Here is a 26,168-nt window from a genome sequence, read left to right as displayed (position 1 = left end):
ATAAACATTAAAATATCTGAGACAATATGTTTTTTTTCTTCAAGGAAAGTGTCAAAGTGATCCAGCCAATTTTCCTTGGAAATGTTGTGAGTTACTTTGAAATGGACAATCCCAGTGATGCCGCCCTGGCTAGTGCCTACATAAATGCCGCATTCTTGTCTGTCTGTACCTTGCTTTTGGCAGTCCTTCATCATATTTATTTCTATCATGTTCTCCGAGCTGGCATGAAACTCCGTGTTGCTATGTGTCATATGATCTATAAAAAGGTGAGGGTTTACTTCTGAGCCTGCAGTACCCTGCATTATGATATATTTTTTTAATATTATGTTATATTATAGGTCATGTTGTTATAACAAACTGTTATTACTTAATTCCGTGATTTTTTACTTTGTAATGGTCTGCAACGCCCTTTGCTGTCTATATGAATCTATTACTTATTCCCTTCTGTCATTTTTATTCATATTGTTATTTAAATAACCACTCTAGTCAAAATAGAAATTACTCTTTTCAGTACGCACAAAATAGCTTTTTGTTTCCTCTGCAAAGAGCCCTGAGGTTTGTTAATGTCCTTGGTTAAGCTGTCTTAGCCTAAAGAATGTGGAACAATTTTTCTTTGCCTACAAGAATTGCACAAAGGGGCTGCAATCCCACCTCTATGGCCAGAGAATGGGGCTTACATACTGTTTGCTCTTAGAGTATGCAAAGCCATTTTTTAAAACTTTCAATCAATTCTTATTGAAAAGAGAATTAAATGGATATCAATACTTGAACTTCCAATAATTCTGCAGAGCATATAGTGCTTGTAACAAATATCCCACAACAGGCTTACAGTATCCAAAGTCCACATAATATACTCCATCTTACCAAAACAAGCTGCAGAGACTGTTTCCCTATACAAACAATGGGTGCCTATAAGACTAGAGGTACTAATCCGTGAGCCAACCACTACAAGTGCTGGCTGGAAACTGAACTTTTCTCAGCTCCAAACACTGAGGGGTAGAGCACAACATGTTGGGAGCATGGCCTGGCTGGAGCCAAGGTCGAGGCTGCCATGCACTTCTGCAAGGCTCTGTATAGGTCTGTGTACGACATATGGACACTTCCCCTGCTACACCAAGCCGCAGAGATTATCAGATCCCCTCAACATTCTATGACAGCAAGAGCCGTGTGTTATGGGGAAGTTCTCTCAGCACAATTAGCAATATCCATATAAACTATGGAGTCCAAAAAAAAGTGTTATGAGAAAGAAATGAGTAGAAATAGAAGAAGAAATGGTAAAAGGAAAAAAAAGTGGATTAGAGCAGGAGGAGGAGCTCACCCCATTCCATGAGCAATAGATCCAAGAACCAATGAATCCAAGTGCATGAGTTGCACCCAAGTTTTCAAACTTCACTCAAAATGCTAACAATTCGTTCACGGGTCATAATGCTAGTAATTTTCCTCTTTGTGTGAGGGACACCAATGGTTGCTTCTATGCCCTAGCTAAGGTAATTTTAGTGCCAAGGAGGATGAGGCCACTGGGAATATTTAGTAGTCCTGTCGACAGGTTCATTCAATAGGACAATTTGGGGTGATTTTTCTGATTCAAAGGGTTACAGGAAAGCTTGTTCCACAAAGATTCCAATTTTTTTAAAGTACCGTATTTGCCGGCGTATAAGACGACTTTTTGACCCTTGAAAATCTTCTCAAAAGTCGGGGGTCGTCTTATACGCCGGTACACATGTTAGGGGGGCTGCGGCATTAAGTACAGGGGTTTGCAGGGGCTGACGTCTCTTACCTGGATCCAGTTCCACGACGATCCGGTCCAGGAAGCACGGCGTCTCCTTCAGTTCGGCCACTGGATGTTCGTGCGGCTGCGCGGCTCCGCCTCCTCACCGGTGATTGGCCGCCAAAACTGTAGCTCAGGAAAGGCACACAGGCGGCCAATCACCGGCGAGGGGGCGGAGCCGAGCGGCCCCGCGAAAATTGAGTGCCGGAGCAGCAGGTAAGTGCTCTGTGTAGAGGTGCTGCTGCAACCACATATGCTGGCTGCAGCAGCACCGTACTAGAACAGGGTCAGCAAGTGTCAGTGGGAGGAATAGTGCCCCATCATTGGTGTCACTGATACCAATGATGGGGCACTATTCCTCCCATTGATACCAACGATGGGGCACTATTCCTCCCACTGACACCAACGATGGGGCACTATTCCTCCCCCCCACTGACACCAACGATGGGGCACTATTCCCCCCCCCACTGACACCAACGATGAGGCACTATTCCTCCCCCCACTGACACCAATGATGGGGCACTATTCCACCCCTCACTGACACCAATGATGGGACACCATTCCTCCCACTGACACCAATGATGGGGCACTATTCCTGCCACTGATACCAATGATGGGGCACCTATTCCCCCCACTGATACCAATGATGGGGCACTATTCCTCCCACTGATGCCAATGATGGGGCACCATTCCTGCCACTGATACCAATGATGGGGCACCTATTCCCCCCACTGATACCAATGATGGGGCACTATTCCTCCCACTGATACCAATGATGGGGCACTATTCCTCCCACTGACATCAATGATGGGGCACTATTCCTCCCACTGGTGTGCATTGGAAGAGGGGTAGTCTTATACGGCGAGTATAGCCCAAACACTACATTTTAGCAGGAAAAGTAGGGGGGTCGTCTTATACGCCCAGTCGTCTTATACGCCGGCAAATACGGTATTTATGGAATGTAGAAGGATTTTTTTGCTATCTATGCCCCTACTTGGGAGATTCTCCCCCTCTATTTGTCCTGGTAACCATTGTCTCTGATACAGAAAGTGATGGACAATCCAAAATTCTTGAGTTGTCACAGGAACAGGAAGTAAGGGAATTCATCCAGTAGGGAAATATGTTCTGGTGACAACTGTCTAAAAGGGAATATCCCATTGCTTTCATATTTCAATTATATCAGCAATAGAAAGTAAAAAATAAATCTCCTAGACTGGATTGAAATACTTCTTTAATTCTTCCCTATTCTATAAAAAAATTGAAAATAATAATTTGGCCTTACAAATAAATATTTGGTTTAGCTGGGAGGTTTGAGTATTGGGGGCCCCCCCTTTTAGGTAGCAGGCTGCCTATTCCCAGTTAATGGGGCTCCAAAGAGTTTTGTTTATCAACAGGAGGGAATGTCAGCCACACTAGGCCATAAAAAATATATATATATACTGTATATATATGTGTGTGTGTGTGTGTGTGTATGTGTGTATATATATATATATATATATATATATATATATATATATATATATATATATATATATATGATTTAAAAATAATATCAATATAAGCAATAATATAAAAATATAGTATATAAAATATGTATACTATATTTATTATAGTACGTTGTAGTTGCTACATTTTGTCCTTCTGAACAACATCTTCAGAAAGAGAAAGGGATCCATTAAGTGTGTTTACTTCCTAGCATATATTGAATGTCATTAACTACCAGTAACTCCCATCGTCACTTTCTACAAGTTCATAATCTATACTTAGACTAGAAAATGTGTGCCCATTATAAATCTATAATTGGAAAACTGATTGACAGTTCTACAATCTGCCCTTGGCCCTATGCTGATACTACACTAGCAGTGATACCAATGCACAAGGTCAAATACACTATATGACTATATGATCAAAAGTTTGTGGACACTTGATAATACTGGAATTTATGCCATTTTTGCTACACGGTGCTGCACTAGTTTAACTGACAATTGCGCAGTCATGTAATGCTGTACATAAATGAAATTTATGTCACTTGTTTCCCCACAAATAGAGCTTTTTTTGGTGGTATTTAATCACCTCTGGGTTTTTTATTTGTTGTGCTATAAACAAAATAAACCCACAATTTTGAAAAAAAAACCAATATTTTCTCATTACTGTTATAAAAAATATCCAGTAAACTCAAATTTTGTCACAAATTTAGGTTACGTCCTTGATAGAAAAAAAAAATCATAGTAAGTGTATATTAATTGGTTTGTCTGAAAGTTATAGTGTCTACAAACTATGATATGGATATTGGAATTTACATAGCTTTTACAGTTTTTACTTTCTGACTGCCTATCACATTTCTTGAGGGGCTAAAATGCCAGGGCAGTACAAACACCCCCAAATGACCCTTTTTCGGAAAGTAGACATCTTAAGCCAGTGGTGGCGAACCTATGGCACTCGTGTTCCATTGGGCACACAGAGCCCTCTCTGTCGACACGCGAGCCAAGTCGCTTCAGCAGCTGAGCATTGGATAGCAGCACACTTAGTGTCTGGGTCCTGTCCATGGCAGAAGTTCTGTAAGATCTGCCATTTCTGCCAGTACCCTGCATGGCTGCAGAAGCACACATCAGCCTCAGTTTGGTGCCAGACGGCCTTTATAAGGAGGCTGATCACTTCCTCAAGTTGCTGGATGATCTCTAGCTCCCCGTGCCTTGTTCCTGTTTCCTGTGTTATGGTGACCTGTGATTTCCTGATACCGACTTGGCTTGCTCTTGGACCTGTCTACTTTGCTTAACCCCTGATCTGACCTTGGCTTGGCTTACGGATACTCTCTCTCTCGCTCCTCTGTGTATGACCTCGGCTATCCCATCTGACTAAGTCTGCTCTAATTCCCACCTGGTACCTGACCTTGGCTTGAACCGGCTATCCAGTAAATTTCTAAATCCCGGAAGGGCTTGCATACCTCGCACATGCGCCACCTGTCTGCAGACCTATCTCTGTACATCAGCTGTGCTTCTGGGTGGACCACCAACCAGCACTCCTACAGGCAACCTGTGTCACTTTGGGCCTGACTCCCGCTGTCCCACTCAGGGGAGTCTGGAACTTATCCGCAAGGGAAGCCCTCTCTCCATTGGCCTCCATCACCAGGTACGTGATAGTATCATCCAGCCAGTATGTCCGAGGCCGAGAGAGGCGCTTCCGCACTAGAAACCCTGTGCCAACAAATGACGGCACTTACTCAAGCAGTGAAAGATCTACAGCAAGGATACTTCCAGTTGGAAGGGCGTCTTCACTCCCTCTCTACTTCTGCGGACCAGGATCCTTCCACCAGTTCTAACCCAGTAGCCGCACCTGCCAGTCTGTCTCCTGCCATCACTACTGCTGTGGTGTTACCACATCGACGTAAGTTCAGAGCTTTCAAAAATGCCTGTGAACTGTATTTTGCTCTACAACCTAGAACCTTTTCACTGGAAGTGGTCAAGGTCGGGTTCATCATCTCCCTCTTGTCTGAAGAACCTCAGTCTTGGGCACATAGTCTACTGGAACAGAAGAACCCAGCACTCAACTCAGTGAGTGAATTTTTTGAAGCCATGGCTGCCCTTTACGATGATCCCCAGAGAACCTCCACTGCTGAGTCCGCCCTTCATGTTCTACTACAAGGTCGGAGGCCTGTGGAGGACTACATAGTGGAGTTCCGCAAATGGTCAGCGGATACTGGTTGGAACGATGCAGCATTAAAGTACCAGTTCCACCTAGGCCTGTCCGAATTACTCAAGGATGAGTTAGCTAGAGTGGAAGCTCCCTCCTCCTTGGAGAACCTTATCTTGCTGTCTACCCAGTTGATCGGTGTCTATGGGAAAGATGTGCTGAGCGCACTCAGACCTTTCAACCCACATGGGTTCTGCCAAAGATTCCAGGACCAACGGCTCCTGCCCCTACTTGGCAACCCATCAGCACTTCGTAGGTAGAACCAATGCAAATTGGCCTTCTCTGACCTGCCCTAACTCCGGAAGAAAGGCTACGCAGACACCAAGGCAATCTATGTCTCTACTTTGGGGCCACGGCCATTTCTTGCGTAACTGCCCAGTACGACCAAGTAAGTCCAGCCAGCCCCATCCTTCGTACCTTCAGTTATCTGGGACTTTAACCACCCATGTCATTCTCCCCATGTCATTGCAGGTGGCTGGAAGGGACCTCAAGTTACGGGCAGTCATTGACTCAGGAGCCTGTAGCTGTTTCTTGGACATCAAATTGGCCAAGGACTTACAGATCTCTCTTCTGCCTAAGAAACAGAGACTTGACGTATTACTAGCGGATGGCACTACTCCGAGCTCTGGACCTGTTACCCAGGAAACCATTCCTATTCTAGCAACCACTAACTCCGGCCATCAGGAGTTCATGCGTTTTGATGTCATCAGATCCCCCATGTTTCTAGCCATCCTAGGAATACCCTGGTTGCAAGCCCACAATCCACAGAGCGAAAAGCACTGCGCTTTGTGAATGGTCTGGCGTCTTCTGGGACACATGACAGGTTCCAGAAGGCTCCGGCCATTCACAAAAAGCAGTGCTTCTCGCGCATACACAGTGGGCACCCGGCTGTCACAGAAGCCGCCGCGGGAAGAAGAAGGAAGGACAACTCTGTGGAAGTGGGAGCGGGTACCTGTCAAATTCAGGTACCCGTTCCCCCTCCCTCCCCAAAGGTCCGCAGTCTCTGGTAATCTCCTTTACTGTCTGCAGTCTCTGGTCATCTGTACTATGTCCACAGTCTCTGGTCATTCCCTGTACTATGTCCGTAGTCTCTGGTCATTCCCTGTACTATGTCCGCAGTCTCTGGTCATTCCCTGTACTGTGTCCGCAGTCTCTGGTCATCTTCTGTACTGTGTCCGCAGTCTGGTCATCCCCTGTACTATGTCCGCAGTCTCTGGTCATTCCCTGTACTGTGTCCGCAGTCTCTGGTCATTCCCTGTACTGTGTCCGCAGTCTCTGGTCATCTCCTGTACTGTGTCCGCCGTCTGGTCATCCCCTGTACTGTGTCCTCAGTCTCTGGTCATCTCCTGTACTGTGCCCGCAGTCTGTGGTCAACCCCTGTACTGTGTCTGCAGTCCATTGGTTCAGAATATTTTTTGTCTTGTTTTTCTCCTCTAAAACCTAGGTGCGTCTTATGGTCAGGTGCGTCTTATGGAGCGAAAAATACGGTACTCACATTGGCTCTTATAAAATTCCTTAGGGTGTCTACTTGTCAAAAAGGGGTTACTTGGGAAGGGGGGTTGTTCTATTCTAGCATGTCAGGTCCTCTGAAACTGTGATAGGTAGTCAGGAAGTGTAATGAGAAAATAAAGCCCTTTAAAAGCCTGAAGGTGCTTATTGGATTTTGGGGTCCTGTATGCGGCTAGACCAGCAATGGGCAAACTACGGCCCGCGGGCCGTATACGGCCCGGCGGACCTTTTAATCCGGCCCGCGGAGCTAGGTTCCCGCTAGGCTCCTCTCACAGTCCGCCCTGAAGACCGGTGTAGCATGAAAATCTGTCTCCTATGAGGATCTGTCCCCCTCGACGTATCTGCGCATGTGCTGGAGATCGCCGATCGGCTGCTAATGCCTGAAACTGGCACATGCGCAGATACGTCGAGGGGGACAGATCCTCATAGGAGACAGATTTTCATGCTACACCGGAACGGCGCGGGAACACGGCGAGAGGAACGCGCGGAGCAAAGGTAAGTGAATTGACACAGGGGGGACTTGGGGACTTAATATGGGGGATGAATTAATATGGGGAATGAATTACTATAGGGGGGTGAATTACTATATGGGGGATGAATTACTATAGGGGGGATGAATTACTATAGGGGGGATGAATTACTATGGGGGATGAATTACTATGGGGGATGATTTACTATGGGGGATGAATTACTATGGGGGATGAATTACTATGGCTGATGAATTACTATATGGGGGATGAATTACTATAGGGGGGATTAATTACTATGGGGGATGAATTACTGTGGGGGATGAATTACTATATGGGGGATGAATTACTATGGGGGATGAATTACTATGGGGGATGAATTACTATGGGGGATGAATTACTATATGGGGGATTAATTACTATGCTTACTATGGGGGAATATTACTATACTTACTATGGATGACACATACACATCATTCATCTACTCTTGGTCTGGCCCCCGGGTCCAATATATGAACCCATTGCGGCCCTCAAGTCAAAAAGTTTGCCCACCCCTGGGCTAGACTGCCAAAAAATCTCTCACATGTGGTATCCCCATACTTGGGAGAAGTAGCAGAATATATTTTGGGGTGTAATTCCATATATACCTATGGCCTGTGTGAGCAATATATCATTCGACAACTTTGTGTAAAAAAAAAAAAATATTTTTTTTTTGTCATTTTCCAAAAACTTGTGATACAAAATACTTTCTTCTATTGACTCAGAAATAAGTTTGGGGTGTCTACTTTTCAAAAAGGGCTTTTTGCAGGAGGGGGTTGTTATTTTGCCATTTTATGTCCAGCATTAGAAGCTTATGCCACACATCACTCACTCTTCTAACAACTTGAAGACCAACCCTTTTCTGACACTTTTTGTTCACATGAAAAATCAGTAGTTTTTGCTAGAAAATTAATTTGAACCCCCAAACATTATATATATATATATATTTTTTTTAAAGCAGATTCCCTAGAGAATAAAATGGTGGGTGTTGCAATTTTGTATATCGTTCTTGCGCAGCAATTTTTAAATTTAACTTTTTTGAATTTTAATGCACAAAAACACAATATATTTGCTAATTGTTTGGTAAAATATAAAAGATGATGGTATGCTGAGTAAACAAATAACAAACATGACATGCTTTAAAACTGCACATACCCTGTGCAACAGCGACAAACTACATACATTTTTAATATCCATAGGCAATGCTTTAAAAGCCTTTACAGGCTACAATTTTAGATTTACACAGGAGGCCTATTGCTAGAATTATTGCCCTTGGTCCGAAGTTTGTGGTGATACCTCACATGCATGGTACATCTGCTGTTTACATACCCACACGGGGCCGACGCTTTTGTACGCCGCTGCATGCATCTACAGGGGATGAGGGTGCTTTAACTTCGAGGACGACAGAGTGTGTTATCACTGAAATGCATAATATCACAATATACAGTGAAGGAAATAAGTATTTGATCCCCTGCTGATTTTGCATGTTTGCCCACTCACAAAGAAATGATCAGTCTAAAAATCAAATGGTAGGTGTATTGTAACACTGAGAGACAGGATAGCAACAAAAAATTCAAAAGAAATGCATGCAAAAGAAATTATGCACTGATTTGCATGTTCATGAGGGAAATGAGTATTTGATCCCCTTCACAAAACACGACTTAGTACTTGGTGGCAAATCCCTTGTTGGCAATCACAGAGGTCAGACGTTTCCTGTATTTGGCCACCAGGTTTGCACACATCTCAGGAGGGATTTTGGCCCACTCCTCTTGGCAGATCCTCTCCAAGTCTTTAAGGTTTGGTGGCTGACGTTTGGAAACTTGAACTTTCAGCTCCCTCCATAGATTTTCAATCGGATTAATGTCTGGAGACTGGCTAGGCCTGGAGTGGTCCTTAATGTGATTCTTCTTGAGCCACTCCTTTGTTGCCTTGGCAATGTGTTTTGGGTCATTGTCATGTTGGAACACCCAACCCCGACCCATTTTCAATGCCCTGGTTGAGGGAAGGAGGTTCTCACCCAAGATTTGAAGGTACATTGCCCCGCATCATCCCTTTGATGCGGTGCAGTTGTCCTGTCCCCTTAGCAGAAAAACACCCCCAAGGCAGAATGTTTCCACCACAATGTTTGACAGTTGGGATGGTGTTCTTGGTGTCATAGGCAGCATTTCTCCTCCTCCAAACATGGTGAGTTGAGTTGAGGCCAAAGAGCTCGATTTTGGTCTCATCTGACCACAACACTTTCAACCAGTCCTCCTCTGCATCATTCAGATGTTCGGTGGCAAACTTCAGACAGGCCTGGACATGTACTTTCTTGAGCAGAAGGACCTTGTGGGCACTGCAGGATTTCAATCCTTGTCGACGTAGTGTGTTACCAATTGTTTTCTTGGTGACTGTGGTCCCAGCTGCCTAGAGATCATTGACAAGATCCACACGTGTAGTCTGGGATGATTCCTCACTGTTCTCATGATCATTGACATTCCACGAAGTGAGATCTTGCATGGTGTACCAGACCTAGGGAGACTGACAGTTTTATCTTTCTTCCATTTGCAAATGATTTCACCAACTGTTGTCACCTTCTCACCAAGCTGCTTGCCAATAGTTTTGTAGCCCAGTCCAGCCTTATATAGGTCTACAATCTTGTCCCTGAGATCCTTGGACAGCTGTTTGGTCTTTGCCATGGTGGAGAGTTTGGAATCTGATTGATTGCTCCTGTGAACAGCTGTGTTTTATACAGGTAACAAAATGAGATTAGCAGCACTCCCTTTAAGAGACTGCTTCTAATCTCAGCTTGTTACCTGTATGAAAGACACCTGGTAGCCAGAAATCCTGCTGAATGATAGGGATCAAATACTTATTTCCCTCACGAACATGCAAATCCGTGCATAATAATGTTAGCCATGCATTTCTTTTGAATTTTTTGTTGCTATTCTGTCTCTCAGTGTTACAATACACCTACCATTCGATTTTTAGACTGACCATTTCTTTGTGAGTGGGAAAACGTTCAAAATCGGCAGGGGATCAAATACTTATTTCCTTCACTGTATTCTCATATCTATGCCTGTCCATGGCAGCAGAGAACACGGGCATATGATGAATCAGGTCTGTGTACCAATACAACCACAATTCATTTTTTTTAGTAATGCCCATGTTGAGGGTTAGGCCCAAACAAACTTTAAATTCAGAAACCATAATAGGTTTTCATCCAAATGGTTTGGCAAGATTTAAATTTGGGTTGGCGGCAATAAATTGTTGTGTGTATAAATTGCTTTGATCCACAATCAATGCATACAGATCTTTTGTGAAAAACAGCTCCAAAAAAATCAAGGGAAGTAGTTATATTTGCTGTTTCCACCTGAATTCCGGGTTGGGCAGTGAGTGGGGGAAGTATGGGATGCAGAATTTGTGGGCTGTCAATCAGGATTTGCAGGCACATCCGGAAGGACAGTATGGGCTCTATGGGCCTGTGCTCGAATTCTTGGTGGCTGCAGGACACTACTTGTTCTAGCCACCACACCAGCTTGTACTGCACTTATGGGACTTGCCATGTCACCAAGTTATACTGCAGTCCTGGTATGAAAAAGACCAGGATGTACTACGCTACTGGTGCTTGCCAGTTCACCTAAAGTTCACCTAGAGGTAGAATAAGTATAAATCAGCACATATATATATATATATATATATATATATATATATATATATATAAAATCCTCAGAAATCCCTTAAAGTCATATCAATATCCTTCCCCTGAAGTACTAATAAAACATATATTCATTGACTTAAACCCAAAACCCACAATTATAGTGAAAAAATCAAGACCCAAAGAGATTACCCAAAAATAAAAAATATCAAATATATATAAAAGAACAAAAATAAAATAAAGTGTCCAAATAATGTGTCCAAACAAAGATCAATTTCTTGATAGGAAGACGCTGTCTACTCCACTGAAGAAGATGCAAATCAATCACAGGTGCTCTTCAAATACCTCAAAAACCAAAATCTCAACATAGTATATTACCTTTTTAAATCCCAGATCTAAAGTGCCACACGTGTATCATGCAAAAAAAACACTCCAGTGTCACAGCACTCATGTGAGAAAAAAAAAAAAAAAAAATTTAAATATCACTGCAAACTATATATAAAGTGCATAATTACCCTAAAACAAACAAATTCCAGCTTGTAATCAACCACATATGTACAGAGTGTCCTTAGATTGTCCGGAAGAGACGAAACGCGTCCAGGGCACGTGACGTTCCAGGAAGTGCTGCGGCAGCCATTTTGGATTCTGGAATCCCTGTGTGTTGGAGGTCTGGAGAGTAACGGTGCACTTCAGGTGTCCCCCAGAGCTACAAAGTGATAGTGCTGGATAGGAGTAGCAAGGGGGAATTACCTGGTGATCGGGAGACCCTCTACACACGGAAAGGGGATCGTATGCTGGGCATGAGGAGTTTGATGCTGTCTTGCTGATCTTATCGTTTTTATATGTAAGTGGCTACAATAAATTTTATATATGATTATAATTCACATACTGATTCCTGGTCTGTTTGTGAGGTCCTGAGGAACAAGAGGATACCAATCTAAGGACACTCTGTACATATGTGGTTGATTACAAGCTGGAATTTGTTTGTTTTAGGGTAATTATGCACTTTATATATAGTTTGCAGTGATATTTAAAAAAATTTTTTTTTTTTCTTTCTCACATGAGTGCTGTGACACTGGAGTGTTTTTTTTGCATGATACACGTGTGGCACTTTAGATCTGGGATTTAAAAAGGTAATATACTATGTTGAGATTTTGTTTTTTGAGGTATTTGAAGAGCACCTGTGATTGATTTGCATCTTCTTCAGTGGAGTAGGAAGTGTCTTCCTATCAAGAAATTGATCTTTGTTTGGACACATTATTTGGACACTTTGCATATTGGGACTTTATTTTATTTTTGTTCTTTTATATATATTTGATATTTTTTATTTTTGGGTAATCTCTTTGGGTCTTGATTTTTTCACTATAATTGTGGGTTTTGGGTTTAAGTCAATGAATATATGTTTCACCTAGAGGTAGAGCGGCACAAATATTGGCACTCTGCTGTATATGAGAATCATCATGTAATTGTAACATCTCAGCAAACTGGGAACAGGGTGGAGTATGCCTGACCTTAGCAGGGACCTTTACTCCATTGTCTGGGCTATCTGTCTGGGTGCCGTTGCTCTTGTACAGGTTCGTATTCTGAGCCTGATTCTTTCAGTGAGGCTTTCCCTTCACTCTCATGTGACATACTCAGAATCGTGTAGGCCTCTTCACTATAGTACCTTTCGTTGGACTTTTTGGGCAATAAATTTATAGGTACCTAGTGCGACTCCAGGAAAAAAGAGCACCTGGTTGTCAGGAACTTCTGGACCTGCTACAAAAAATAGTCAACTGCCAGTGCTAGCAGAGATCAGGCCTGTTCTTACTACTGTGCAGTTTTGTGTGCAATGTATCAAGTGACAGTGATCTATTGACACTGCACTTGTTGGGGAGAAGGGGGGGGGGATTAAACATAGGATCTAAATACAGGTGCTGGCAGGTGCCATGGTTGATCTTGCTACCGCTGCAAATGATTGTGAACGCTGATACAGTATAGTTCTGATCTGATCAAAGATATTGGTCCGTTCGGACACTATACTAGCAATGGAGATTTATTGTGTATGTGAGCAGCTGTTCAGCAGGTCCAGGCCAAGCATCATTGACCTGAATCTGCTGAGTGATCAGTGCTGTAACCAATCACAGCACCGCTGGGCTGGCGGATGCACGTGCCCCCTGCCCGTGAATGCAGCAGGAATGAGGATCACATTTATATACGTGATATACAATATTGCGCAGGGTGTCCACCATGTAGCCGTAAAATTGCTAAAGGGTGGATGGTAACTGGTTAATGTTACAGCATACAAAGAAATATTAAACAAATGTGTGCTTTCAACCTTGTGGTGATAGTTTTAGGATGTAACTGTGCCCAAAAATCAGGTCCAAAATGATATGATTTGATGAGCTTGGTGTGGAAGAACCTAAATTGCCTTCAGAGCCTTGACCTTAACCCTATTTAAAATCTTTGGGATATACTCAAATGCCTATTGTGTGCCAGACCTTCTCGTTCAACATCAGTAGTGGACCTCACAAATGCTCTTTTTTACTAAATGGGCCAAATTGCCACAGACACACTGTCCAGTGGAAACTGTTATAGCCCCAAAGTGTTGTTCAGTTGTGTGTCAATGCTCATGGTTTTGGAATGGCATATTTAACAAACTCGTATATTGTAGGTGTGATGGTCAGATGTCCACAAACATTTGATCATATAGTGTATATGTTTCCTTTGTTTACGGATGTTTAGCTGCTGTACTATTTTTCTTTCTTTCAGGCCCTTCGTCTCAGTAATGCAGCCATGGGAAAAACGACTACTGGGCAAATTGTTAATCTGTTGTCAAATGATGTCAATAAATTTGATCAGGTAATTTTATACACCTATGTTCTTATACTGCTTGTGTTGTAATCTGTATAACAATTTCCCAGATATTCTCCCTGCTACTTTTTATATCAAAAACCTGTGTGAGAAATGCTTTTGTTTTCAGATCAAATATCCCCAGTGGTGTCTAAAACTTAACCTGAAGTACGTGTATAGACAAGCCTAATTAATGAAATGCTGCCAGTATAACCATAACAACACTCTTTCAAGGCATCTTTATTATCAGGCACTTTGCCTTCAGTAGTCACAACGGGCCATAATATTTACCTTAATATCTATTTTAAACATTTTTAATGTGTTTTGAATATTTGGATTGAGTCAACTGCCTTATTTTTATATCTGGGAGTTTTTAGGGGCAAGCTGTTGCTAGCTTTTTTCCCTAAATCTGATCAGTACAATGCTAGTTGGGGATGTTATACTTAACATGCTGTGCTGTCTTTTTGTGAGTCCATCAAATACTCAATGACAACTGCCTGGGCATGTTTTCAGGGACAGGAACTGAATTGGACAGATCTAACTTGAGTTATCTAAAATACAAGGTCCTGAAAATGGTTTCAGCTGTGTGGTGTCAATTCAGAGCAGCAGATCAGCTGGATATTATTATATGCCTTACTTTAGCAGTTGAACACCTAGGATGTAATGCAAGGTTCCTCAATCAATGCATTGTGTGAAGATTGGTGGAATTAAGATCCCATGCCATACATAGACTGAAATTCGGCAGGGATTGGCCAAATTTTTGATCCATGTATGGGCAGGATGGTTGTACAGATGTTGATCTACAACTTGACTTCTGTACAACCACCCCTTTGGAAAACGTCTGCTTGATCAGCGCTGCTGGCTGTAACATGCAAAGAACACTGTGAACAGCAGTATAATATACTTGTGTAGCACTACCCCCTTAAGGGTTGTTTAGTAATTTTTGGGTTCCCTGTCAATCTGGACCTCTTGCTGAAAACCCAATCTCTGCTGACACCACTGTACTCTTGTGACCAGAACAAATCACAACTGTAAAATGGACTCACATATAAGTTTTTATATTGGAATGAAAGGTAACTTGGTCAAACAGAACAAACTGACACTGATATATACCGTATTTTTCGCTCCATAAGACACACCTGACCATAAGACGCACCTAGGTTTTACAGGCAGAAAACAGGAAAAAAAAATTCTGAACTAATGGACTGCAGACATAGTACAGGAGATGACCAGAGACTGCGGACATAGTACAGGAGATGACCAGAGACTGCGGACATAGTACAGGAGATGACCAGAGACTGCGGACACAGTACAGGAGATGACCAGAGACTGCGAACACAGTACAGGAGATGCCCAGAGACTGCGGGCACAGTACAGGAGATGATCAGAGACTGCGGACTGTACAGGGGATGACCAGAGACTGCGGACATAGTACAGGAGATGACCAGAGACTGCGGACATAGTACAGGAGATGACCAGAGACTGCGGACAGTACAGGAGATGTCCAGAGACTGCAGACAGTACAGGAGATGACTGCTGACCTTTGGGGAGGGGGGGAGCGGGTACCTGAATTTGACAGGTACCCGCTCTTACTTCCACGGAGTTGTTCTTTGATCTTACCTGTTCCTCTATCCAGCCGCACGCTGTCTACCAGGCTTCTGTAGTGTGGGCGCTTGGTGGACAGCCGGATGCCCAGTGCGATTGAGCAAGAAGCACTGCGCTTTGTGATTGGTCTGGCGGCTTCTGGGATCTGTCATGTGTCCCAGGTACCGCCTTACCATTCACAAAGAGCACCGCTTCTTGCTCATGCGCACTTGGCACCCGGCTGTCACGCACACTACAGAAGCCGGGAAGACAGCGCGCCGCTGGATAGAGGAACAGGTAAGGTCCCACTGCAGAGCTGAGTGGCCAGCTCGGTATTCTCACATGGTGGCGGTGGAAATACCGGACCGGCCGCTCCATATTCGCTCCATAAGACGCACTGACATTTTCCCCCTCTTTTTTTGGGGGAAAAAAGTGCATCCTTTGGAGCGAAAAATACGCAGCAAATATAATCACTGTTGCCAATTGTAAAGCAACAATAACTGTTAGCAGGCCTGCTTTCGGAAATAATCCACTACCTCCTATCTGAGGGGACTGCTGAACCCCCAGTGAGTGAGAACAACTATAAATAAATAGGTAAGTTCACTGTGGGTCCTCAGAACTAGATGACAAGGATTAAATGTGAAGTAAAGATAATTCTCATTTGAAATTGAGCAATGTCCCTTTAAAGAGTACTACAATGTCTTCTACTTGCTTGTTGGGGCACAGTTGGTATGAAGCTGAATTGAGGTGTGGAATATAGTTCCTCAGGATGGCAACACAAGGATAGTGAGGGAAGGGGAAAATGTAGCACTTTTCCTCTTGGTAGTAGCGAATTAGAGCACTAAACGTAGGGCAGGTTTGAAGTAATGAATGGCAACAATTGGCATAAGTGTCTATGGACAAAGGCAACAGTTGGCACTGCTTTTTCAGTTGGCTCTGCTGTATTCTGGCCTTCAACTGTATGCCCTGTGGTCTGCTTGTATGATGAACTGTAATGCAGATGTATCCCAATGATGGCGGCTGGGAAAATTAGGCCGCAAACTGGGGCAACTATATATAATGTTCACAACTATGTGTAAGTAGATAGCTGAGGTGGCAAACTATCAGTATCCACTTGGTTAGTGGGTGCATGGGTCTCTCTCACCCGATCAAAGTGGTCCGCCAGATCGTAGCGGTCCTTCTTTCCCTGCAGCCGGGGTCAGTCCATAGACATTCCGGCTCAGACTCTGTGTCCCATTTGATCTCCTGCTGTAAGATTGGCCTACTGGGCAGCTTGGCAGATCAGGTGGTTAGTAAGCTTTTTCCGCTCTCTCTCTCTCCAACGCTGGTTCCGCAGCCTAGTTCAGCACTTTAGCTGTCAGAACACCTCCTTCAGTCTCTCTCTGCACTCTCCTTGTCAATCTCCCGGGCTTTGATATTTATATTTCCCCTCCCACATGCTACCTTTCTTTGCTGATGTTTGCTATTGTACCCATCCCTCAGTTTATTGTTTGGGGATACCCCAGAGTATATGACTACACATCATGTGTCCTGTACTGTATGTTTTGATAATCGGAATTTCAACTTGCCTATAAATTCCATATCTTGCAGCACATTACAGGACACGGGTCCCTCCCTTCTGTTTCTCCTTATTGCCTGCTACAAAACTAGAGTCTCACAGAGAGGGTGGGGTTATGTGAGGGTGCAGTGAGAAGCATTTCCAGCAAAGTGTTTGCTAGTGTCCTGAAGGTAGTGATATATACCCATGATCTATAACTTTACTATCTGTGTCCTGTGCTGTACTCCAAGATATGAAATTTGCAGGTAAGCAAAATTTACTATTTTTTTTAGGTATGCTGTGTGAATGGAAATGCATAACAAACATTTAATGGAGGGTTCTCAAATATGACTGCAATAGTGGAAATATACTCTAGGGAGTTATGAAGATGCAATATTTACTTTTAAAGTAGTTATTGCTGTGAATCCCATTGATGGTGCTCTGCTTTGTATGAGAAACCAATATCTGAGACATGTCAGAATAAAGGGGGGATTGTGTACAGCTGAATCAGATTAGGAAACACACAATATACAGAGGAGAGGGGCCTGGTGCTCATTGCTGACTATAACTCCCCTATAGGAGTGCTAATGCTAAGGGCATCAGCCTGTGGTGGAACTACAGCCAGCACTGACCAAAAAAAACTGTTCTCTTTTTGCATGGTCATAGCACAGATCACAGCAGAACCAAGGTCCCCTGGGGGATTCAAACATTTACAGTTGTGGCAATAATGTTTGAACAAAAAGCTCCCTTTGATAATGTTTATTGAAGCTTGATGATGGTATTTGTAAATGGGTTTAAAGATCCATATTATTTCAACAAACCATATAGATGATAAATATTTTTCTGTATTTAATCATAGACCATATCATTTGAAACTTTTTTTGCACTCTCTTTTATAGAATCTGGTTTAAAAATGTTGGGTGTTGGTCTGAAATATGTTGTTGATAAAGAAAGAAGGGGCCCTGTCTTGATATACAATATTTATTGGATATTTTTTGCTGTCCGTATCCCCATATTGGGTGTTTCCAACACTTCCTATACTTCCTATCCAATACACTGGTAACTGGAAATGAGGGGTCTTTTTATTGGTGACCTAGATAGCAGTAAAACCTTACAGAGAGTCCAACTCTTCCCCACACAAATCTAAAAAAAAAAAGTTTTCATTTGGGCTCAGCTTAGAAACATGTTATAATTTGATTTTTTCTGGAAGATGTTTCATGATTAGAAGACAGTTGATCAGGTCCTAAGGCAATGCCAGCCTGAGCAGGCTTTCACATCCTCTGCTTTATTTGCAGGTACGTGGCAGTGCATTTTCTCATAGGGCTGTTTGTATACCATACATGCTCAGAAAATATACGTATTATGTGGATGCCAATGTACAGTACATGTACAGTTGCAAGAAAAAGTATGTGAACCCCTTGGGATTACGTGGAGTTTTGCATGATGTTGCCATGGTTTAATTGCACATAACATGTAAACATTCACAGTGCAGGGAGGAAAAAGTATGTGAGGCCCTAGCTTAATGACTTCTCCCAGAGCTAATTGGAGCCAGGAGTGAGCCAACCTTGACTCCAATCAGTGTGATGATATTGGATGTGTTGCTGACAGCTGTCCTGCCCTTAAAAAACACACACCTGTTTTGGGTTTACTGGTTTCAAGAAGCACTGTCTGATGTGAACCATGCCTCGCAGAAAAGAGCTCTCAGAAGACCTACGATCAAGAATTGTTGACTTGCATGAAGCTGGAAAGGGTTACAAAAGTATCTCCAAAAGCCTTGATGTTCATGTGTCCACGGTAAGACAGACTGTCTACAAATGGAGAAAGTTTAGCACTGTTGCTACTCTCCCTAGGCGTTGTCGTCCTGCAAAAATGACTGCAAGAGCACAGCGCAGAACGCTGCAAGAGGTAAAGAAGAATCCCAGAGTGTCAGCTAAAGACCTACAGAAATCTCTGGCACATGCTAACATTATTGTTGACACATCTACAAAAAGGAAAACATGAAACAAGAATGGAGTACATGGGAGAGGACACCACGGAGGAAGCCATTGCTGTCCAAAAAGAATATTGCAGCACGTTTGAAGTTTGCAAAAGAGCACCTGGATGTTCCACAGCACTACTGGCAAAATATACCGTGGACAGATGAAACCAAGATTGAGTTGTTTGGGAAGAACACACAACACTATGTGTGGAGAAAAAAAGGCACAGCACACCAACATCAAAACCTCATCCCCACTGTAAAACATGGCGGAGGGAGCATGCTGGTTTGGTGCTGCTTTGCTGCCTCAGGGCCTGGATGGATTGTTGTCATTGATGGGAAAATGAATTCCAAAGTTTATCAAGACATTTTGCAGGAAAACGTACGACCATCTGTCCGCCAACTGAAGCTCCGCAGAGGATGGGTGATGCAACAGGACAATGACCCAAAGCATATAAGTAATTCAACAAAACAATGGCTGCAACAGCACAGAATACGCCTTCTGGAGTGGCCCAGTCAGAGTCCTGACCTCAACCCGATTGAAATGCTGTGGCATGACCTTAAGAGAGCGATTCACACCAGACGTCCCAAGAATATTGCTACACTGAAACAGTTTTGTGAAGAGGAGTGGTCCAAACTTACTCCAGATTGTTGTACAGGTCTAATCTGCAACTACAGGAAACGTTTGGTTGAGGTTATTGCTGCCAAAGGAGGGTCAACCAGTTATTAAGTCCAAAGGTTCACATACTTTTTCCTCCCTGCACTGTGAATGTTTACATGTTATGTGCAATTAAACCATGGCAACCTCTAATGTTTGTGTAGTATTATGTTCAGCAGACTGTTCTTCTATTGTTGTGACTTAGATGACTTCAGAGCACATTTTATGCCCAATTCATGCAAAACTCCACGTAATCCCAAGGGGTTCACATACTTTTTCTTGCAACTGTACATGGTGGTAGGCTGCTATAAGAAGCCCATTTATTTTGAAGGGACCGCAAAGCACCAAATTTGCAACACTTTTATTAATGCAGTACACCGTAGTGCACAGATTGTTTACATTTGTGCACTGTGGTTAGTGTTAGTGCATTTGAGTTCTATTCAGAATGAACAGCCTTGCACTGCACTGCAGTACATGCACTACTGCACATTTGTACTAAGGCTTGGTAAACACCCATTTTAAAGTGCATTAATGCAAAGCACAGGTGTGAACGGGCTATTATACTGGCAGAGTAGAAACGTGAGGACTTTGTCATACTGATATGTGGTTTGGGTGTAATTCTCATCTCTTTGTGGAGTAAAAGGTATAATTCCCTTTTGCATGCTTTTCAATCATTATTTTACAGGTGACCATATTCTTGCACTTTTTATGGGCTGGACCCTTACAGGCCATTGCAGTTACAGTTCTTCTTTGGTTAGAGATTGGGCCCTCTTGTCTGGCTGGAATGGCAGTACTGATTATCCTAATGCCTCTGCAAACTTGCCTTGGAAAATTCTTTACTTCATTAAGGTAACATTTATGTTTGTTTTTTAAGCTTGTCATCTTTAAAACTTTGCACATGTGCCATACATTTGGGGTGTATGACAATATAGAGTTCTGTGAAATATTACTTTTTGAAAAATACACTCATACAGATGCACGTATGGTCAAGTACCTTCAGTTATGTGCTTATAGCTGTACACAGCATATTCTGTTATGCATGTAAATAAGCACAATTATGATTCAGCTGGGCACCACAACAAGAGACAAAATTTATTATATACAACTGCACGTCGTAAGGTACACCCATGTGCCAGAGTCCTTATTTTACTGTATTGATTTACTGATGGGACACAGGTGGACTTCTATTTATTAGCTGTCCTTGGAAGCCTGGTTAGTCTGAGCAAAAGGTAATATAAGTTTTTATTTTATAGTCGCCTTCACTCCATATTGAGCTCTAATAGATGATTCTTCACAAATAAGTATTTTGTTATCGAGACTTTTCACTAACAGCTAAAACTTGTCAGATAATTTCTGTCAGCTCCCGTGTTATTAAATGGCAACATCTAATGGCTTTTGAGATCAGTTAAAGTTAGTTAAGCAGGCTATATATGAGTCAGTGTTTTTTTTTTTTTTGTTCAGCCAGTGGGTTGAATGAAAAAAACTGACCCGATTCCTCCATCCACACAAATGATGTGGATGTGGGATTCCTCCATGCTGTGTCATTGCATTCTGACAGCTGGACTCCCCTGCCATCAGAATACACTGATCAGCACTGCAGCCATTTGGCTGCAAAAGCTGATTGACTGGAAATTTTCCAGCAGAACCGTTCATGAGAAGTTGATCGATAGATTAACTTCTTATGAACAGGAATGGTTATAGAAGGATCAACAATTTGACTAGTTCCTGCTGAACTAGCCAATTTCTGATCCATGTATGGCCAGCTTTAGAATCAGTTTGTAATTTGCTTTAGTTCCCCCATATAAGTCCATGTGAATGCATGACAAACACTGAAGCTCACTGAATAATCCTTTTGCTAAATAAAGCATCACTACTCTGCCTTCCCTTAGAGCATATCCAAAAAAGCTAGTAGACCAATTTGCAAGATACATTTTGTCTTGTATTTTTAATTTAATTCATCCAGCAGTTTGAAATAAGGGGTTGCCTTTAAATTCATTATGCTTAGACAGAATGCAGTGTTCACAAGTGTGGTGTCAGTCTTTCCAAATTTGTATGCGCTTGTACTACTTTTTCATTTAGTCTAACTCATTCGCAGGGGCAAGACAGCAGCCTTCACAGACATCAGAATCCGAACCATGAATGAAGTAATATCTGGAATGAGAATAATTAAGATGTACGCTTGGGAACAGCCATTTACAGACCTTGTAAATCAGATTAGGAAGTAGGTTACTTTGCATTTATAGTACTATTTCATAATACCTTCACTGGCTTGAGTTTTTATTTCTATATCGCATTTAGTTACCAGCTTTTTTTACTTTGTTTCTGCTCTACTTTTTTTTTCTGTCCCAGTCATAGTTTGTGTTGGTCAAGTTAGTTCTATAGTTCATTAAGTAACCTCCAGTTAAGCAAAATGTCAACTCAAGTTGTATGAAAGCAGAAAGAATATGTTTGTCATAACAGTATTGTATTGATGACTTACAGCAATATGGGAAGATATAAAGGTGCATTGTTTTATCAAATCAAGTAATATGGTCTATAAATAATAACCCCTATATTTTACCCATTAGCTAAAAAGTTTGGTATGTGGGCTTCGATTGACTAGATATTTTCTAAAGCCTTTTACTAAAATACATTTGTATGTCTTTACACATTGCATAGCACAATTTCCTATTTAAATTGGTGATATTTAGATTTATTATATATTATTTATTGTCTAAAGCCACTGATCAGATGTCATCTTTGATTTTCATTGTACCAGAAAAAATACCTGCGAAGTCTGTTTACTATGTGTGTGTTCCACATGCCTGTATCTGTGCTGCATATAAGAACTAATCAGCTTATAGATGTCATTTTTCTGAGGTTGCTGAACATTGAGCTTCTTAATAGTTCATAAGGGCAACACATGCATTTGGCTTCCTGTTTTTATCGTTTATCTGTCATTTTACCACTTTTGTATTATTCCATGTAGCTGATGTAGTAAGGTATACTTTTAGACTATTTTTAAAGGGGATGTTTTCTTCTCTTAATTGATGTGTGTATTTCTAAATGAATTCTCTGTGATATGAAAGGATTTAGCTTTTTTTGCTTTTATTCTTATAGGAAGGAGATTTCCAAAGTTCTTCAAAGCTCTTATCTACGTGGAATCAACTTGGCCTCCTTCTTTGTTGCAAGCAAAATCATCGTGTTTGTAACTTTCACCACGTATGTTCTGCTTGGCAATGTTATCTCAGCCAGTCGAGTGTTTGTTGCAGTGTCCCTTTATAGTGCAGTGAGACTCACTGTCACTCTCTTCTTCCCCTCAGCTATTGAGAGGGTATCTGAGGCCAAAGTCAGCATAAGGAGGATTAAGGTATGTGTGAATGTTTCAGACTTATATTTGGTGTCTTTACTTCACTGCAGTGTGAGTGGATAGACAAAAAGTGTTGTATTTTTTAGGTAACATTTGTTACTGTTGCCTGCAAAATGCCTCCTTCATTGAAAAATTCATTATCTGTACTAACCTGATACAGAATTTGTTATATGATTAAAGGGTGTCTCCAGCCAAACCTAATACTCTGAAGGATACAGCCTGTTATGCTTTCCAAAAAATATGTAACAATATGTAGACATTTTCTGATTCCTTACCCATGCTATGCTACATGGTAACAAAACCTTTCAGAACAGTTTTTCAGACACTACCACTTGCTTGTGTTTTGTCTGCTTTTGAAGAACATTTGTTTTTCAGCTGGTATCCTGCCATTGTAAGGATTTTAATGATAGCATGGTAAAGATTGGGTGTACCGCTCTAGACACTATGGGGTTGTTAGACTATAGGCAAATAGGCTGTTCACTTTTAAGGGAATTTTCCCTTAGCAAAGTGAATGTGTTAAAAATTCACTTTGCAAAGAATACTAAATCACATGCTTGTATGTGCGGGAATGATGAACATCAGCACAGCTTCACCGTATGCACTAAGCTAAGGGTAATTTCAATTGGAAAATGATCTGCATATTTTGCCTTTTGTAAATCAACCCCTACAGCTGTCAAGAAAGTAAATATAAGTTCATTAATTGGGCCAGGGTATTGAATTAAAACTCAATTAGGTCTGATCAGTACAATTTTCTTCCAGTAGAAATCTGAATCTCATATTTGTGCTATGACTCAGATCCTAGTATATATGTAGTCATTTTATGTCTCAAAAAAAAAAAAAGAAAGAGCAATGTATAATTTCCATAGCATTTCAGTAAAATTTATTGTCAGTTTTTTTTTGTGTGACCCCTTACAACAGGCGTCCACATCAGAATGCCCCTTACATCAGGTGCCCTTAAAGTACCTTCTTACATCAGGTGCCCCTAAAGAGTTATGATGGCATATACAGTTTCCAGGAAAATGTTGGCTGATAAGCATAAATGCGGTCAACAGACCGAAAGAGACAAAAGAACATTGCGCCCTGACAATTCCCTGGACTCAATTGCTGCTAATATATGTCTTTCCTCCAGTGTGGATTCTCATTGCACCAAACTGTCTCAGAAGAATCTGTTACACAGACATACTCGGGCTTCTGGGAGACAACCCCTGGCCTCTTCCAAACGGGCCAGATTTGCTGTCTCAAGGCCCACTGCTCTATACTGCTTCTCAGTCACTGGCTTTAATGTCATGACTCTGCCATTCATACCTTGCTCAGAGGCAGAAAATCCTATTCACAAAAGATATACTGTGCTACCATACCTGGGAATCATATTTTGCCTGATGTGAACACAGGCTCTTTAATCCCGGAGATTACTCTGTACCTCATTTTCTGGCTTTTCTACTGTCGGGACTTGACCACAATTTGGCTTTAAGGGACAAGTTTTGGCCTTATCCCTCCTATTCCAGAAAGTCTCACTTTCCCTTGTAAGAACCTTTATTCAAGGTGTCTCACAGAATATCCTGTGTGTCCTTTGGATATCAATTAGGTTCGTTCTGTCCTTCAGTAAACACCCTTTTAACCCATTACGGTACTCCCTTTTGGTGATCTCTCATGCAAAAGTGGCCTTCAGCTCTGTCAGTTAGCGGCTCTATCATGCAAAGAAACTTTTATGATTATTTACAAAAATAAAGTGGTCTTGCATCTAAGACCCTAATTTCTACCCAATGTGGTTTCAGATTTGTGCCTTAATGGGAACATGATGCTTCCTTCTTTGTGCCATGCTCCAAAGCATCAGGAAAAAATTGCCCTCCGTTGTTTGGATGTGGTCAGAGCTGTTAAGGTCTATCTGACAGCCACAGTCACTATTGAAAAAACAAACTCTCTTTTCGTATAGGTGACAGGGTGTTGTCAAGGACAGTGAATAAAGGGGAGAGAACAATGTTCTTGGACAACTTGCCAGCCAGCTTGCTAACAACCGAATTAACCTGTCTAACAGTATGCGTTTATAACAGGGGTTTAGTTAGCACATATTTGCAAATACATACGTAAGCCACAGAGCCATGACACGGCACCCTGGTAATCTGTGGTCCTAACTCTAAAATTTGTGAGTCCCCATAGTAGAGGCACATGCATTTAATGGATAGATCATGGGCAGGTGGACCTGAGGGAGCCACCACTCTTAAAGGCAAAGGAGTGCACTGGACCCCAGCATGTAGCACAATGGCAACCAGGGTCCTAGTGCACCCACGTACCAAAATGCATGTTGTCAAGGACACCCTCCTTCTAATTCCACGGTCGCTAGGTAGATAAGACAATGCATTGCAAGCCCTTTGCTTTTAAGGAGACGATACCCCCAGTATCTCTTCATGCTCACTCCACAAGATCAGTGGAAGTTTCCTGGGCTTTTGTTGCCCAGCTTTGTAAGGCTGCCACCTAGTCTTCAGTTTATATCTTCTCAATGTTCTGCCAGGTGAATGTTTAAGACTCCGCAGATGCAACCTTCATGCACAAGGTGCTTTCATCAGTAATCTGATTTACCATAGGTCTTTGACTGTTTGTTTTCTTGGGCCCATTGGACTTATTACTTCAGGATGTCCCAGGGTCGTTGAATATCCAGTTTGTTTCCTGTACTGTATGATTTCCATAAAAGAAATGTACCCTTAAATGTCATTACCTGCAGTGCAATGCAGGACACATGCCACCCTTCTATGCTCAAATGCTTTGCCAGTGTCCAAACATCTGAAGGTAGCAGTGTATAAACCAGGGTCTCTGAATATCCAGCCTGTGTCCTTTACTGTACTCCAAAATATGGAATTTACGAGTAAGTCAGATTTTTTGGTGGGATGGGGGGTTGTTTCCTTTTTATCACCAGGCATTTCCCGCCAGTAACATACTTTGTCCTTGGGTAGACCCAAACTGAACAGAGACACCCTTAGACCGCAGCATTGACAATCTGGGGAGAGGGTAGTGTTATATGCTCTAGTAAATTTAGATGGACTTGACTAACAAATTAAAGCAAATTTCCTGCTAAGACTTCTTAAGTAGTTACGGCAACAGTTTTTTTTTTCTTTAGGATAAAAATGT

The 26,168-nt window shown here is 42.1% G+C and overlaps 1 protein-coding gene across 1 annotated transcript in view; it reads left to right on the top strand.

The window, feature by feature from the left end:
- The window catches only part of ABCC4 (ATP binding cassette subfamily C member 4 (PEL blood group)), a 400,044-nt gene that overhangs the window by 96,749 nt on the left and 277,127 nt on the right, over window positions 1-26,168 (top strand). The window contains exons 4-8 of the mRNA XM_089680483.1: window positions 45-266; window positions 13,862-13,951; window positions 20,382-20,545; window positions 21,792-21,917; window positions 22,796-23,045. Of these exons, the coding sequence (XP_089536609.1) occupies window positions 45-266; window positions 13,862-13,951; window positions 20,382-20,545; window positions 21,792-21,917; window positions 22,796-23,045 (852 nt within the window). The remainder of the gene's footprint in view (window positions 1-44; window positions 267-13,861; window positions 13,952-20,381; window positions 20,546-21,791; window positions 21,918-22,795; window positions 23,046-26,168) is intronic.

This window comes from Staurois parvus, unplaced genomic scaffold (genome assembly GCF_062004578.1).
Source record: "Staurois parvus isolate SC_StPar_1 unplaced genomic scaffold, SC_StPar_1.0 ptg000243l, whole genome shotgun sequence".
Classification (NCBI taxonomy): domain Eukaryota; kingdom Metazoa; phylum Chordata; class Amphibia; order Anura; family Ranidae; genus Staurois; species Staurois parvus.
This window is presented reverse-complemented; position numbering and strand designations above follow the sequence as displayed.